An 18,203-nucleotide genomic window follows, 5' to 3' on the forward strand; every position below is an offset into this window, starting at 1 on the left:
GGCAAAGGGGACAGGGTTTCCATTGTTTTAGGATAGCATGTGGGCCCCCAGTGTTTCTGGAAAGTGAAGTGTCCTGGCCACTGTTCAGAGAGGGCAGGGGACAGCATGAAGGTGCAGTGACTTTGGCCTTCAGGTTGCTTCTTCCCAGGTTAGAACAAGCCTCCCCCGTCCCATGAAAGGGTTCATAATCAAATGTGATTCTGTTACTTACCGAGATGCGTGAACTGTGGATCGTATGTACCCAGGTAACAGTGAAAAACACATATTTAACTGAAAGGAAGAACAGGTTTATCATTAACTGCGAGTGAGACCAAAGCCTTGCACTTCCTATTTTCAGGAAAAAATAGGCATTTTCTAGTCATCAAGTTACCGGCAGTCAGCTTTTACACAAAAGTGCCTTTTTTTTTCTCCTTCTTAAATGCTTTCTGCTGTTTTAAAAGTATAAAGGGAGAGAGGCAGAGAGCCAATCAATGGGGAAAATCTTGGGCAGGAAATGATGCTCAGAACTGCATCCCTGGATGCAAAACATCTTCAAAGGAGCAGATCTCTCCTAAGATCCGGGGTCTGAAACAATTCAAAGGCAACTGTTTGCTTGGCCTTTGCACAGACAATGAGCTTCACTGCAAACTTAGCTTGGGTTTGCTGGGCCCCACACAGACCTCATCCCTTCCCCATAACTCATAATGACTCATTTCAAGATGGGTCTTGTGCAGGAGGGCTCTCCATGGGAAATTACATGACATGGGTCAACAGTCCTTTTGTTGGGAGCTAATGAAGAACTACACTCCCTGCGTTGGCCTTGAACCCTGGGACACAAAGGGACAGTGCCTGCTGGCTTGCTCCTCTGCTCTTCCTGTCTTGACCCAGGCAGACCTACCTGTCTTCAAATCCCAAGATCTCAATGATTTCTCAGACTGCAGAGGTTATAATCAAAGTTATTTGGCATTTGTATGACATTGTTTTGTAGTCTAATAGCAATATTGCTTCTTAGAATGAACTGCACGCACACACACACACACACACACACACACACACACACACACACACACACACACACACACACACAGAGCCCAAACCCAACAGGTATGATTGGTAAACAGAATGACATCTCAGGAAGACCCCTGGAGTGGCTTCCCTGGTCAGTGGGCTTCACTGTTTCATGGGAGGCAGGTATGTAGCAGGATTGTTAAATTACACATGGACACTGGGCCAAAAGTAATGAGTCAGATATGTCCCTGGGTTCTGTGACATATTTAGAGCTCTCAGCACTGGACTCTCAACCGCACGAAGCAGCTGTGGTACAGCTGCAAGAACAACAGGGGCAGGGATTGTAGATAACCCTGCTATGTGGAAATAACTTAACCTTAACCAAAGAGATGGTAGGACTTTGTTACTGGCTTCTGTGAGGTCACCTCCAAGTCCCTGGAATTCCCCGACTTATAAAACTGTCTTGGTTTCCCTGGCAACCTGAAGCCCCCCAAAGTCTAACCACATGATCTGTGGTGGGGCCTTTAGGTCAACAGTTCAGTCTTCATAGAGACTAGAGACAGGTAAGCCTTGGGGGCAGGAGGGAAGTTGCCACTTCTACAAAGCAGAACCCAAATACAGGTGGCCAACCTTGGTGCTCAAACAAGCCTTAGAGCTGGCAACACTCGTGCATAATGTCATACACAGCTGCTGAGAAGGGTGTACACTGTCCTGACTCCACAGGGGTAGGACAAGTGGGTGTGGGACCTTCCAGGACCCCGCCCCAAGCATCTCTCTTGGCTGACTTCAACCTGTCACATTAGCACATCAGTGTGATGATCCATGAATCAGAGCGGGCAATAGCTTCCAGTAAGTTTTGGGAGTCCATCTGGTGAAACCTGAGGGTGGTCTTGGGACTCCCCAAACTTACAACTGATATTAGTAGGAAGAATGGCCTGGACTGCTCCCCAACTTGGCAATGCCATTAATTTCTGGAGGCTCCTGTTCTCCAATCTGCACAGATGTTTGTAATACCTCTGAGAGGGAGTAAGCCATCTCACAGAGTCCTTGTCACAGGGTGGGTACCACCATGACACAGAAATGGAATCGGAATCTATAATTTATACAAACAAAACCCTCAGTCCTTAAAAAACACGTAATTCTTTTTTTTTTTAATGGAATTCACTGAGGCATTAGTGATTAGAACCATTAGAAAAACAAACAAACAAAAAGACCAACAAAAACCAAACCAAAAACCACTCCATCTAGACCTAAGAAATGGCTTCTAAAGGCATACCACACAGCTCACTCACTACCCAACAAACAAGTTGTTAAAGAAAAAATTGCCCTGTGTTAATATGTGGATCTGGAAGCTACCAATCACGACCCCAGCAGCACTTTTGCCAAGTTTCTCAATCTGATCAGTCTTGATTTCTGCCATTAGAGATTGTACTTGTCTGTTCCATGGAACTGCAGTAACTTCCCGGATTCAAGTAGCCAGAGAATCTACTCACATATTGCTACTGCCAGAAAGGATCACAAACTTACTGGCTCAAAAAAGAGAAATATGGGGTCTGAACAATGGCTTAACTGGCTAATCCTCCACCACTTAAGTGTGGCATCCCATTGTGTCCTGGTTGTTCCACTTCCCATCCAGCTCTCTGCTTGTGGCCTGGGAACGCAGTGGAGGAAAGCACAACTACTTAGGACCTTGCACTGCGTGGCAGACTTGGAGGAGGCTCCTGGTTCCTGGCTTTGGATGGGTTCAGCTCTTTTTGTTGTGGCCATTTGGAGAGTGAACCAGAGGATGGAAGATTTTCCTCTGTCTTTCCTTCTTTCTGTAAATTGGGAGTTACAATAAATATAAATCTTTAAAAAATTAGAGAAATATATTCTATCACTATTAGAAGGCTGAAAATCCAAAATCACTCTCACTGGGCTCAAGGTGAAATGGAGGGAGCTGATGCCCCATTCAGTCTGGAATCATCTGTTCCTTGCCACTTCCAGTTTCTTGTAGCATCTGTCTTTGTGGCTACATCACTTTTATCCTTGCCTTTGTGGTCACACCAGCATTCCAGGCTCTTGGTGTATAAACCTCTCTTTGCCTCTGGGTTAGGAGCGCATGTGAGACTGTAGGCAGGGCTTACATGGAAAACCTTGGCTAACCTAATCTCGCAATTCTTAATCACACATAGAAAGGTTTTCATGATAACATTTCTACATTCCATGGGAAAAGCACAATTTATCTCAGAGCCTAGGAAAAAATTATCAGCCACATGCTATTGGCAAAAACGAGACTTTAGTAATCCAGCTGCTACCCCAGTGGCAACCAATAAAACACCAGTCCAGTAAGCCACCTGACCTCGTGGAAACTGCCATCATCTAAGTGGTTTGCTTTCCGTTCAGTATCTGATCATCCTGGGATATGAGGTCTGCACTTTGTGTTCAACACTTGGGAGAAGCCCACGGAACCTGACCAGGGTCAATGAGTTGTTCCCAATGAGCAGCAGCGGAAGGAAAGGGAAGCCTGGCAGGACTGTCTTCTTGACCCAAAATACAGAGCTCTTGCAGCTGGCTGGTCATTATAGCGTCTGTAGCCTGGTCACCAAGGAACAGCTAAACAGCCCTGGCAAATTGTCCATCCTGAGGCAACCCATCCTGAGACCTGAGCTGAATGAAAATCCAACTGAAACCCACAAAGGACCATGGAAATGGGGAAGGGATGAAAACACAAATTTCCGATAATACTGATGGTTACTCTGAGAAGGGAGGGATAATAGCCAAAAATATTAAAATAAGATCACTGTGGAGTAACATGAATACCAGAAAGTGTCACAATTAAATATTGGTTTCTCTGTTGCTGGAAGCACACCCTGGCTGGACCGGAGTCCAATATGTTGCCTCTGGGCAAGAAGGAACTTGATGAAAAAAAATAGAGATTTTTAAAGGGATTGTACACACTCAGCAATACAGAAAAACTCGAGAGAAGGAGTGCCTAACATTGTCCTTGTACAGAAAGAGGGAGGTGTGGGGAACGACTCCTCACTGACGATTCAAACAGATCTGCGACAGTGTAGGCCAGTCCAGGCCTGCATACAGCTGAGCTGAAGATTCTCATGACTGTACACGGTCAGCAGCGTCTCATTCCCCAGGCTGGAAAAACCCGCACCCAGAGCTGGGGTACAGAGTTATGACCAGCATAGGTGTCAGTGGACATATCTGTGTTCATACCACTGCTTTACACTCCAATACTATGAGGAAGCAATCCTGGGCATTGTCCTGTGTTAGGTAAAAACCACACCAAAACAGCAGGACAACCGAGACCAAAGTGATGATAGAACCAGGCTTTTATTTGGGGTTGGTTCCCCGGATTAAGCCATGCATTTCTTGAGTCGTGGCAATGATGGAGCTTAAGTAAGGGTATGTGTTGTCTTCTGATTGGTTGGCTCCATCTAAATGAGTCCAGGATGGCTATTCTCGGCGGGAACTTTTGGCACCACCTCGGGGTTTTCTGCCTGCCCCTGGGCCCAATGTGCTAACAGCGCATACTGAGTAATTGCTATTTAACAATAAAACTGCTGTATACTAAGTGATTGTTCATTGATGAGGCTAGTATTTCAAATAAATATTGCAGATTTAATATGCATCAGCAAAATTTATACATGAAAGCATAGTTAATTTATTTGATCCCATTCACTACAATGGGAAATCTGAACACGGGTAATACGAAAAAGAATTTCCGAAGAACGAACAGCCAGTCTCCGTGACAGTATTATTTCATCATGTGATTGCCTAACACCTTCTGAGATGTGATTTTGCCAGTTTTTTTCAATACATGGGACATTTTCAGTCTCTGTAATGTTCTAAGGTATGTGGGAGTTGGCCTTCCTGTAAAGGTTTCTCCACTTACATTACAGTCATGGGATTTTTTGTCCTTTGTGTGAGTTCTCTGACACTGATGGTACAACTGTCTTATGTTTTCTCTTTTCCGAGTCTCTTCACGCAAGCTGAGGGCCAACTTGTGGCCAAAAAATTTCACACTCACTGAACTGATGAAAATCATGTCATTCTTAACGAACATATAAACTGCTACCCGTACAAACAGCTAGAATGGACATCAAAAATCCATGAATCCCCAAACCTTGTTTTGATGGGAAATATCACTTTTCTGAACACCAAATCTTCGACTCAGCCAAGTGGTTGAAAAGTAAAGCCTGTCTGTCCGAGTTTCATTTTATTCCTATTTTTCCTCCTCTCCAGTTTTCTGATAAAAAGCAAAGAGGGAAAGAAGCCTATAGATGACCTGTACAGTGAGTTCCCCAACCCTAAGTACTCAGGTGTAACCAACCATTCCCCTTTGGTATAATCCACTTGGAAACACAGGGAGAAGGTCACAGGGCACGCCAGCGGAACCTGTGACAGCAACATCTGCTCTTCACCAACAGCTCTTATGCACGCACGTCATCTACATGGCTGTGACTTCGACTTGCAATAAGAGGCTGTTATTTCATTGTGAAGTAAACCAGAAATAAACCAGCAGCTGGAATGTCTGTTAATCCACTTTTCAAAGATCAGGACAGGGCTTCCGCGCAGTGGCCTAGTGGCTCAAGTCACTCAATTTCCCTTTCAAATGTAACAGAAGTGAGGAGCTGACCCTCAGGTGGGCCCCAAGACTTAATGAAGCAGGTTCTTAAAAAAGGGGACTAAAAGCTTTTCAGGACACGTACCGTTTTGGTGATCTCATTCTGAACTTCAGGCAGGTCTGGATGCTTTTCCCCAGTAGTATTGAGAAAAATTTTCTTTAATTTAAACTCGGTCACGAAGGTTCTAACTGAAAACAAAACAATCACCTGTTAGACCAGATGACATGCTGACCTTGTGAGGTTGTGTCAATCCCTGGGGCGTGCTGCACGACTCCCCCTCCCAGGACAATTTCTGTGTAGTTCTTTTTCCTTTCTTTCTTTCTTTGAGATTCCTTTCAGGCAATGCGAGCATCTGCTGAGATGGGCAGCAGGCTTACACCAAGAACCTTTTTAGGTGAGAGATAGCACCATTGCCTTGTGGACGTGCGGGGGCTGCTGAGAGAAGCAGCTTTCAGAGAGCCCTCTGATGGTCTCCCACCTAACAGATGCTCAAAGAAGGAAGATGAGCTGGTCCAGACGACATGAGGTAGGAAAGAGTGGAAGGAACAGACAGCTGTTCATCTGGCCTCAGAGGGCTGCGGTGTGGATGGAGGAGAAAAGCTTGGCTCTCTGACATCTTCAGCCAAGGTAAGCTGCCAACTTCAGGGGGATACCCAGGCTTCCTTTTGTCATTGAAGCCCACTCCAACCTCCTGAATGGAGGAAACGCTCAAAATATCACAGAGGAAAAAAAAACCAACCACACATCCAGAGGTCAGAAAACTTCCCAAGAAAGATCACCCAATCTCCCTCAGGGCCAGAATGGGTGCGTAGAGTCACAGGTGTCCACCTGCTGGGCTCCTTCTGCCACTCTAGCCCCCGTCCTTAGAGGGGTCCTCGGCTAAGGACAGCCAGAGGCCTTCAGAGAAAGAGATCACCTGCTTGAGGTGGGCTGCTCCTCCGCGGAACTGCCAGGCCCCCGAACTCAAAGTCACATAAAGAAGACAACCTGTACTCAAGATGCTTTGGGTTCAGAAAGGAAAGAAGGCAGCCCTATTTCCAGGGCCCATTTCACTCATAAAATAAAATTCTAGTTAACACCAATTTGGACTGATTGGGCCTGAGGGGAATGGGTCTCACAAAAATTAGTACAGCCTGCTTTATATATCTGGCTCTTATCTTTCATTATATTAAATTCTCATCTTTCCCTTTGGACAGAAAAAGAGGAGCCCAAAACACAGAAGCGCATCAAGCCGTGCTCTTGAAGAGCTATGCTGAATGACTGATTTAACACTTTACACCTGCAGTTACATTCATCTTTTTGCTTTAAGTTCAAAGCCAGCTGCTTACTTTTCTGAACAGCAGGGAGCTCTTTTGATTTTTCTATGGGAGAGACTGAAATGATTTTTTTTTTTTTTTGGAAAGAGCTAAAATTATTCCTTGGTATTCAGAACACTTGACTATTTTCATAGCTTTCCAAGGTCTAAATCCTAAGGGCTCACACAGATCTCTAGGGGAACAGCTACAGTAAACACGGCCTCTGCTTTTACCGTGGATGTGAAGATGCACCATTCTCCAAAACTGGTCCACTGATTGTACTTGACTATCAGAGCAATCCTGAGTAGGGAGCAGAGAGATGATAATCTGTTCTTACAGATGGGCCATGTGCCCCAGAGACAGAAGGCAGGCACTGGAGGCCTGGGCACTGGTACTTTCCACAATGGTTCAAAACAAAATCACTTCCAAGTTCTTAAATTCAACAGCACTCAGCTGATAATCTGTTCTTACAGATGGGCCATGTGCCCCAGAGACAGAAGGCAGGCACTGGAGGCCTGAGCACTGGTACTTTCCACAATGGTTCAAAACAAAATCACTTCCAAAAAATCAGAGAAATTCTTGATTTTCTGATGTCTATGTTTCTTGATCCTTCCTATTGAAAACAATGCTTTGAGCTAAACCTTATATTTGAAGTGATTTTCAAAATTCTTTCCTTATTTTAGCAGGGTACCAACTTCCCAAGGACACGGGCATGTGCTTTCTCAATAGTTATTTCAGTAAGACACATCACTGCATCAAGTGTCACACTGACCAATTTAGAGTAACTCAAAGATCAGTTATTTTAATGGCCAGTTTCCTTATCCAGCTTAGAAACTACTTTTCATTTCTAATTTCTTCAACAAGTTTTGTATTAAACTCAGCATACTAATAAGGGTAGATGAAAAAGCTTTTAGGCTTAACATATTATGGTATGACACAAAGAACTGTAAATTGGAAACTAGACCTCCTATCAACCAGTTACATGTATTTGGCCACTTAGCACTTTGTCAAAATTTTCATTTGGCTTTGATTGTTCCCTTTTTAAAATCTGCAAATGGAGATTACATTTTAAGCCAACCAGCTTCATGAATCTAGCAGATCAGGGAATAAACTATGCCAAACTGAGTCCTACAATTACAGCAGTGGCTTTGTCAAAAATCTATCTGGCTTTGAACAAGAACATGAAGATCATTTATAGAAATCAAAAGAATGTGTGAATGTGGTAGAAAATCAAGATTTAATTTTCTCTTCCATACACACACATTTTTTTTGTAGTCATAATACTTCTAAGATATTTTTTCCCTAACTATAGGTGGAATAGCTAAGCAAATAATGCTATGCACAAATAATGGCATTGGATGTTCTATAATATTTTAACAATACAAGGGAAATGTTTAAGACATAAATTTGTACTGGTATGATTTCAGTGACGTATAAATTCAATGCACATAAAAAAACTGCAAAGTGCTGTATCTCTGGTAGAATGACAGGCAATGCCTTTTACTTCCTTCTGCATCACTTCAGTTTTAACTCTGGACAAATGTTGGTTTTGATGAGGGAGAAAAATAGTAAATGTTATTTTGTAAAAGACATTGTAGTACAAAATAAATTTCAACAGAGATGAACTCTCTTACCCAAGTTACATATTCCTTTTTCCAACTGGTACCCAACTGGGCATTTGCAGATATAAGATCCCTGAGTATTGTTGCACGTGGCCAGGGGTGGGCAGGGGTTCAAGAGGCATTCATTCACGTCTGCAGAGGAGAAAAAACAAAACAAAGCCACATGGAAGCCGTGGCAGATGGCAAAACCAGGATCCAGTACTGTTAGCACTAACGGCCAAATGGGGGCAAGTACAGCGGGGGAAGCCCAAGATGACCAAGAGCCCAACACTGTCCTCATCCATGCCAACCATCTATTGAGGGTGATGAGAATGATACAAACAATTTGAGTACATGGCAGGGTTTGGAGAAACTACCATATTTTGATGGAATAAATATTGAAGCTTGTTCCAAATAATATATGGACTAGAAGTATTAGGACTTGGAACGAGGAGGTGTGTGGGTAAGAATTCCAGGCTGAGGCACAGCCCAGCAGAGGTCAAAGGCACAGCAAGGGGGGTTTGTTCAGCATTGCAGGAGGACAGCAAGACTGCAGAATGAACCCAGGTCAGCCAGTTTACCAGATATCTTGCAAATGACACACAAACATGCAAACTCTCAGGTAAGCAGGGTCCTGACTTTAGAATTCTACGCATCAGAGGAAAAAGGAGCTTTCTGAATAATCTGTTCTAATACTGCAGTGCAGCCCACCGAGCAGTCTGTTTTCTCTTACCCACACTGCAGTTATTCCCTTGCCAGGAAGGCAAGCACACACATCGATAGCCACGGCTTGAGGACTCCATGATGCACTTGCCACCATGAAGACAAGGGTTTGGGGCGCACCTGTCGACTAAACAGATATTCCAAGAGAAACACAGTTAATCACAGAGATAATGCCGAGGCAGCTTTCGGTAAACATTTAATTCTCCCAGCTAATATTTCATTTTGCTTATCAATGTGTACTTATCCTGAAGGCCACACTTCTAACATAGTGACAGTTCCCAACAGGCGCCAATGGCAGGTACAGGGGGTCTGGATACTGATACTAGGCTGGACCCATACATAAACATTACACAACTAGATCTCTGAGAATTAGTTCAAACCAAATGCAACATGAAGGTTACAGAGTTCAGGATTAATGATATTATCAACTTTGGGAGAGAATTTTTACTTTGAATCAATGCTAACTTAAAACGCACATTAAGTGCTAAAAGGACTCCTGATAACTTCTTGCTGTTGTGAGATCTGCAATGCCTGTACGAGCACATGCAGGGGGGTGTGTGTGGGCACACAGGCTTGGCCTTTCCTCTTAGACTTCACTGAAACCACAGTGCATGCATTTAATGAACCACAGCAACTCTGAGCTGATCTAGGAACGCTGCTCCTAAACTGCCTCACTTCAGGTTCTCCTGCCCTCATCACAGTCTGCTTCTGACCTCAATAAAGTCAAAGTATTAAAAGCTATACTGTGGCTTGAGAATGATTTGGCTCCCAAACTCACTCAGCTATTTCAATGCTCAAGCTGTCGGTTAATGGTACAAAAAGGGTGGAGACTGAATCCAGTCACGGTGTTTAGGAGGTGGGCCAGGCTGTGGAGGGGTGTCTTCAGGTTATCAAAGGTGTCTTCAACAGGTAATTCTCACCATAGTGTTTTTGTAAAAGCCCGCGTTGCTCCCAGCCACTCTGTTTCCTGGCTTGCCCCATTGATCCTTCCTCTTAAATGCTTTGCCAATGCCACCAGCCACTTTTACTAGAACCCTAACCAAGAAGCCCACCCGTTCTCACAATAAACTTCCAAAACTCAATAAACCTTCTCTTCCTAACTAGCTTATCCTGGATGTGTTGTAGTGACAAAAAAAAAAAAAAAAAAAAAACCCAACTACGGGCTAAGAGAAGGCACAACTGCTATATGTACTGACATCACATCAGCCAGTGTTTTTCTACTGTCTTCAGCAAGGGTTATTTAACTTGAGGATAAAAATACATGAGTCCCACTTTGGTCCTCTTTTATGCATTAACAGGAAATATTTAAAACAGACAGGATGCTAGATACTATTTCTACACATTCACGCAAATCCCAAGCCCAAGGCAGTGTGTGCTTGTAAGATGCATTTTCACCTGAGGCTGGAGAGGATACTATCGGTGGTGACTGAGTGCTGCTCTCAACAACAGAGGTGAAAGGTTTAGGGGCCAATGTTTCAGCTGTAGAGGTATCTGTAGTTTGGGGAGTAGATGTTTTGAAGAATTGTGATGCTGTGTTCTCTTCCATCACACCAAGGCTCGTGGTCAACTCTTGTGCTGATGTAGGTGCACTGGTCAGAGGGGTCCACTGGGTGGTAGCATCGACATGCACCTGGTTTCTTTTCGTGGTGGTGGCACCTTCTGTTGGAATACGTGGCCCCAGCATTTCAGGATGGGTTGGGGAGAGCTGTTTTCCAGCTGTTGTCTGTGCAGCCACAGGGCCAGTCATCAGAACTGCTGTGCTAGGCAGCATACTGGAGGCGGGAGCATGAGAGGTCCCAAGAGCAGCAGTTGTCAAATCTGGAGATGTCTGAGCCATGACTGTGCTTGTGGCTGGAACGGTTGGCTTGGTGGGGGACTCTGGTAAGGCTGTAGGCAAAGGGGACCCTGAAGGAGAACCTATTTTCACAGTTTTGGTGGGCTCGGTGGGCAGAGGCACAAGGCTTGGTGATTTTGGTTGTGTGCTGATATGCTCTTGGTATGGGATACTCTGGTTTCCAGGGTCTGCTGTTTGACTACTGTAGAGCACAGCCATGGATGATGTCCCTGTGGATGTCTGAACTGAGGCCACAGATGTCTCCCTGACCCTGGGAAGGACTGGGGTGGAAGGTGAATATGGTAAGGCTGTTTGTGAGACAGAAAGTGGGGCAAGGCTAGATGCCATGAGGGATACTGACGAAGGTGATGGGGAAGGAGAGAGGGGGCCAGATGCCTCCGAAGTGGACCTCAGTGGGTACACCGAGGCCCCTGTTGATGGTACAGTTGGTAAGAACATCTGATGGGACTGTGACACTGAGGGTGGAGACAGAGGGAGCCCTGCAGAGGAAGAAGAGGAATCACTAACAGACTGAGCATTGGTATCCAGAAAAAACAAAGTGTTCGGCACACTCAAGGTGGATGTGTAAGACGGAAGGTCAGATGTACGCAGAACCAGGGACTCAGTGGAATGCCGAGCGTACTCCCCATGATAGGATGAGATGATATTTCTTCCAGTCTGAGCATGAGAAGGGGAAGGATAGTCTACATGTGATGAGTTGGAGATCTTGGTGTAAGAGGTCGAGCTTTCCTGGACGTCCGAGGATGAACCCTGATCTGTAATGGACAGTAATGTCCGCTCTCCTTTGGTGAATGTCGAGGAAACGTAGGTGTGGTCACTGGAAGTCCTTTGTTCACTATCTGTGCCACCTGCTTGACTGTAGCTCAACCCAGTGACTGCAATGGGAGAAGCCAAAGTTAAGTCAGATTAACAACAAAAACTCTCCAACACACACACACACACACACACGCACACACAGTACAAATCAGACTACCAGGTTCTAGTTAGGAACTCGGTGAGCAAAGTAACTCTCTTTGAGGAGGTGATTTTCAATGGTGAGTGCTCTCAACAGGGGCATAATGGGAAGGCATTTGTGTCCGCTCTGAGAAGATGCATCTTGAGAGTCGGTGACAGTAGCAATGGAAGTGATAATAAAAGCAAGTGGGGACCAGGGGTCTAAAAATGAGAAATAGGTTTCAAAAGCCTGCCACATGCCTTTTTAAAAATTAAAAGCTAACTGGTATCTAAGAAGCTCTCAAAATTAATACAGTGTTATGCTCGAATGGAAAAAGAAAAGCCCTCCCAGCTGTCCACTTCGTATAATGAGCTAGCTCTTTCTCATGAGATTGGCCTTGGCCACAAAATAGCTGTTCCCGTACAGGGTGCTCACCATCCCTAACTTGCCTTAGGAAATGTCAGTGAGGAAGACTCTGCATGGAGGTTCAGTCCCCTGAGCTACAAGAAGCCAGAAAGTTCTCTTCCTAAATAACTCATCAGGCAGCTTCTGATTGATGGTCAAATCAATCACCTCAGGACTGTGAGTAATCTCATACTCTGAGATACCATGAGCATGGATGCCTGCTGAAGGAAACCCACGCACAACACCCTGAGAGCAGGCCTGTGTCTGCAGTCCCCTGCGTGGGGGAAGCCATACCCTGGGGAGCCCCAGGCGTACAGCAAGCCCAGAGCAGGCTGGGACTGCTGCGGACATGTCCTTCCAAAGAGAGTACCAGAACTGTTGCCCATGTCAGCGCCGGGGACCAGGGCTGAAAGGAGAGCGGAAAGGAGCCCCATTCTGTTGCAGGTGCCTGCTTTCCTAGGCTGCTCGGGAGCTTCATTCTAAGAAACCTCAGGAGGAAGTGCAGATGGGCACCTCTGTTCAGGGGACCTGGACTTATGGAGAAGTTTATTACTTCAGCAAACAGGATCAATACTGTATTTCTGCCAGGGGAGCACATAATAAATAGCGTTTCTGTCAGGGAAATTGCTAGTGGGAGCATGGAAGACAAGTGGTAAGTCAAAGACTAACAACCTATTATGACCAAGGCCATAGGTGGGAGAGGTAGGGGGTGCCTCTCTCCCAGACCCCCCAAACGTAACCTTCCAAGGGGAGGAGCAGGGGAGAACTGCCTATCATTGTATAGAGTTGAATGTGTGGGCTAAGGCCAAAGATGGGCTTGGGTTTTCCCAACTCATGTGCAATATTGATGGGATGACATTGAGGAGGTGGCACGTGAATCAATATCCTTTTCCTCTTTGGATAGAACATAAGTTTTAAAAAAAAAAAGATTTACTTATTTTTATTACAAAGTCAGATATACTGAGAGGAGGAGGAGAGAGAAAGATTTCCTTCTGTTCATTCACTCCCCAAGTGGCCGCAAAGGTCAGAGCTGAGCTCTGATCCAAAGCTAGGAGCCTGGAGCCTCTTCTGGGTCTCCCACATGGGTGCAGGGTTCCCAGGCTTTGGGCCAATTGCTTTCCCAGGCCATAAACAGGAAGCTGGATGGGAAGTGGGGTTGCCGGGATACAAACCAGCACCCATATGGGATCCTGGAATGTGCAAGGCAAGGACTTTAGCTGGTAGGCTACCATGCCAGGCTCTGGAACCTTAGTTTTATGCTAAAAACATGGAGAATCTTAGAACTGCCATACCATAGTAGATTACCAAATAAACTCTTCAGAAATTAGGAAAGTGTAGTCTAATTCTTCTTGGCCTACATACTCCACAGTCTGTGAGAAAACACACAGGCTCTTTCCCCAATTCTTATTTCCATTCCCAGCCCAGACTAGCACTTGACAGCACCCAGACAGTCTTGGATGGGAACCAGTGTAAAGTGTTAGCTAAATGCATTTTTCTAGAGGTTTGAATGAACTCAGAGACAAAAAAGAGCACAGGGACAGGATACCCAGTGATGGAAGGAAGTACCAAGAGAGATGTGGCACTGAGCCAGCCCGAAGGGCTCAGACAAAGACGCCAAGCCAACCAGAAGAGTTTCAGGAGTAGAGTATGCTTGAGCCCAAGTTCTCAGGGCAAAGAAGAATGCCTTGAATGGAGATCTGAAATGTTGTGTCAAATGAGATTCAGGCAAACTGTTACATCGGGGCTCAGCTTAACCAAGTGGAAAATCATGATCCACACCAAGGGGCTAAATCTGAACTCAGGGGAAAAACGCCAAACAGGGACTCTGAAAACCTGGTTGCTCCGTCAGGTTGGCATGACTCGGAGGAAACAGGATCAAGTGTTGCATAAACCCCCAATGAGATGATTTCAGGATAAGACCATTCCTGACCTAGCTCTGCATACTTGAGCCTGTCACACTGAAATCACATTTTCCACATGACCCAACTGAGCATGACGAGCAGACAGGAAAGGTAAAGAAAAGATACGCAGGAGAAAGACTTCAGAACCTAAGAGCCTGGCTAAAGAAGGAAAAAAGAAATCCTTACAAGGCTGAGAGTAAAAAGCAGTTGCTTTGTTTAGGAAACTGACCATGTGTTTCCCATGCACAGACATAAATATCCTCTACTCCTACGTGTGACCAGCGGCATTTGCTTTTTCATCTGAGCAGCAATAAATACTGTCTTTATCGGTTAGGATTCTTGTATGGGGGAGATGGAACTGCTGCTATTAGTGATGGAGAGATAAGAACCAAAACCTGTTAAGAGCCAGCACATCCTTTGTATTGATGTGCCTGCTGAGAATTGTTTTTGAAAAAAAAAAAATCAACCAAAAGCTTTAGAATCAGTATAAGAAGTTTTGTCAAGATCACAAACTTATACTTGATCAAATTTTTAAGCCTTTGTGGCATAAATGATACCATTAAGAAAGTGAAAAGGCAGGAGCTGCTGCAGCGGCTCAACAGGCTAATCCTCCGTCTGCTACTGTTGGCATCCCCAAATGGTTGCTGGTGTTGAGTCCCGGCTGCTCCACTTCTGACAGTTGCCTGCTCTCGGCCTGGGAAAGCAGTGGAAGATGGCTCAAGTCCTTGGGACCCTGCACCCACGTGGGAAAGCTTGAAGAAGCTCCTGGCTCCTGGCTTCAGATCAGCTCAGCTCTGGGTATTGCAGCCACTTGGGGAGTGAACCAGCAGACTGAAGATCTCCTATCTCTCCTTTTCTCTACAAAAATAATCTGCCTTTCAAATAATAAATAAATAAATGTTAAAAAAATACAGCATTAAGTAAAAAGATAATCCACATAATAGAAGAAAATATCTGCAAATTATGTATCTGATAAAGGACTAACATCCAGGAAAAAAAAACGTAAAACTTAATAACTAAATTTTAAGATACTCTATTGGTTGAACAGACACTTTCTAGAAATGACAATGAAAAGATGCGGAACATCCAACTAACATGATTCATCACCTGAGAATTTCAAGTTAAAAAATAAAACCACAACGAGATCCCTTTATGCTCACCAGGATGGCTAGAGTAAAAAAGATGAATAGTAGGTGGCAGTGACGGCGTGGACTCTGTGGAACATTTATGCATTGCTAATGGGAATATAAAATGTTGCAGTCACTTTGGAAAAGAGTTCAGCAAGCCCTCAAAAATTCCTTAACAGTAGAACTACCATTTGACCTGTGAATTCCAAGAGTACTGAAGATATATGTCTGTTTAAAAATTTATATCTAATTGTTCACAATCATATTCATATCAGTCAAAAAGCATAAATTCACCAAAAAAGCTAGGAACAATTCAGTTGATTACAGAATAAATGAAATTGAATAAATCCACACCACAGAATATTACTCAGATACATATAAAGGAATGAAGTATTCATGCATCTCTTCATTGTCGAGTCAGCAACATGACGGTTCAGCTAGCTAATCCTCAGCCTACAAGCACTAGCATCCACACAGGCACCGGTTCGTGTCCTGGCTGCTCCACTTCTCATTCAGCTCCCTGCTTACGGTTTGGGAAAGCAGTGGAGGTTGGTCCAAAGCTCTGGGATTCTGCACCTGCAAAGGAGGCCAAGAGGGGGTTCCTGGCTTTGGATCCATTCAGCTCTGGTCATTGAAGCCATTTGGGGAATGAAGCAGCAAATGAAATATCTTTCTTTCTGTCTTTCCTCTCTGTAATATGCCTTTCCAATAAAAAAAATCAAAAAAAGCTTTAAAAAACATGCTAATAAAAGATACATTAAGGTCACATTGAGGCTGGCACTGTGGCATAGCAGGTCAAGCCAAGTCGTGGTTCAATTCCTGGTTGTAGTACTTCTGATTCAGCTCTCTGAAAATATGCCTAGGAAAGCAGTGAAAGACTGCCTGAGTACCAGGGCCCCTGCACACATTTTGGAGACCTGGAAGAAGTTCCTAACTACTACTTTCCATTTGGCTCAGTTCTGGTTGTTTCAGTCATTTAGGGAGTGACCCAGTAGATGGAAGAGCTCGCTCTGTAACTCTAAAAATAAACACACATAAATCTGAAAAAACAAACGAACAAAAAAACCCACGTTACAGGACTCAATTTACACCAAATGTGTAAGATGGGCAAACCCACAGACACCAGAAATAAACTAAGAGGTTGCCGGGGTTAACAGTGGGCAGAATGTCAAGCAACTCTTGACGAATATGGTGCTGATTTTCAGGTGATGAACATATTCTGGAATTAGCCAGAAGGGACAGTCGTACAACTCTAACTATTGTACAACGCTTGTGACTTCTGTAACAACAACCGTACAATTTAAGTAAGCAAATTACATGGAATATTAACTATATCTCAAAAACCTTAAAGGGTTTATTTCTTTTGATATATATGCCCAGACCTAGAATGAACAACCACAGATGAGGTGGTATCATCCTGAAGTTCTGGGATTTGGGGCGAGTGACAGGGAACGGAGGATGTTGAGTTCTGTGTGGGAAGAGAAGGTAACAACACCAGAAGAAAAAGAAAAACAGAGGACATACAAGCAGACTGAAACCAAGCAGCTGGACAGATGGCCTGCGAATAAGGAAACAAGGGCTTGGGATGTTATTTCACGCGTGGACGGCCTTACTACGCCACAGAAGAGCATCAGAGCCCCCTCCTCTGCAGGCAGAATCCTGTGCAATGAGAACTCACTCGAGCGTTCACCACGCGCTGCTGAGGAGTCCAGGCTTTCTGTGGAAGATGTAGACAAAGACTCTGAGAATCTTTTTTCCCCCAGTACTGTGCTACTTCCTCCGGACCGTGCAGTGGAGTCCAAAAACTGGGTCAAAACCGAAGCGTTCCTGATTTCAGGATAGGAAGCCGACCTTCCGGCCGCATCTGCAGATGTCTTGCTGCTGGTCAAGAACCAGTGCGCTGTGCTGACTCCACCGCTGATGGAGGGGACTGACCTAGACACAGTCTCTGTCTGAGATGTGGAGCTTCCATTTGTGACCTCGGGGCTGCTGGCAGGTCGCTGCCCTCCAAATGCTATAAGGGATACAGGGGGGAAGAGCCAGTGATATGGGTATGAAAGAGCTCTCTCAACAATTAAGAAGCAAGTCCTCACTGAGGGCCGATTCCTCGGTCCAAGATCCTTGTGTTTATTACAGGGAAGCCTGACCTGTGCTCTAAGTAATTATTTCAGAACCCTTTTCTGTCAGAAAGATAGTAATTCTAAAAATAAAAACTTGTGAACAGGGGCACTTTAGAATGGCAAGTGCATGGAGCACAGTAACCCATCGCCGTGAGGGTTTTTTTCTTTATCATAATAAGTGATCACGGAAATAGTGTGCCATGTCTGCCCAAGATGATGTGCTTAAATACACAGCCAAATTAGAGTACCTTTCCAAAACAGTTCTAATAGTAACAAAAGTTACTCTCATTCCAAAGTATAGCAAAGAAAAAAAAAAGGCAATCTAACCATGAATTTTCAACTATATTATCTATCTGCATAATTATTTGCAAATGATTTCTATGCAAAATAACAGAAGTTTGAATTTTTAGCAAGCAGGCCAGCTCTCATGTCAACAAAATGCTATAAAGGGAAAAGAAGATGGATTCCACCTGGAGAACCCTGGGGTCTCATCTCTGCTGAGAGCTGAAGGGAGTGCACACGTTACTTAAACCCTCTGAGACTTGGGGTCCTCATCTCTGTAAAAGCAGGAGTGACACCTGTCGGATTAGCTTCACAACGTTCCCCTAAGAATGAAAATCAAAATGCAGCCCT

General features: G+C 44.5%; 1 protein-coding gene across 1 annotated transcript in view; it reads right to left on the bottom strand.

Moving 5' to 3' along the window:
* The window catches only part of LOC121167275 (protein HEG homolog 1-like), a 77,186-nt gene that overhangs the window by 26,536 nt on the left and 32,447 nt on the right, over positions 1 to 18,203 (bottom strand). The window contains exons 5-10 of the mRNA XM_040996714.1: positions 17,129 to 17,464; positions 10,624 to 11,958; positions 9,239 to 9,355; positions 8,539 to 8,658; positions 5,694 to 5,797; positions 212 to 270 (exon numbers count right to left, since the gene is read on the bottom strand). Coding sequence (XP_040852648.1) covers positions 212 to 270; positions 5,694 to 5,797; positions 8,539 to 8,658; positions 9,239 to 9,355; positions 10,624 to 11,958; positions 17,129 to 17,464 — 2,071 coding nt within the window. The remainder of the gene's footprint in view (positions 1 to 211; positions 271 to 5,693; positions 5,798 to 8,538; positions 8,659 to 9,238; positions 9,356 to 10,623; positions 11,959 to 17,128; positions 17,465 to 18,203) is intronic.

Source organism: Ochotona curzoniae, unplaced genomic scaffold (assembly GCF_017591425.1).
Source record: "Ochotona curzoniae isolate NIBS_2020 unplaced genomic scaffold, NIBS_Ocur_1.0 patch356, whole genome shotgun sequence".
In the NCBI taxonomy this organism is placed as follows: Eukaryota; Metazoa; Chordata; class Mammalia; order Lagomorpha; family Ochotonidae; genus Ochotona; species Ochotona curzoniae.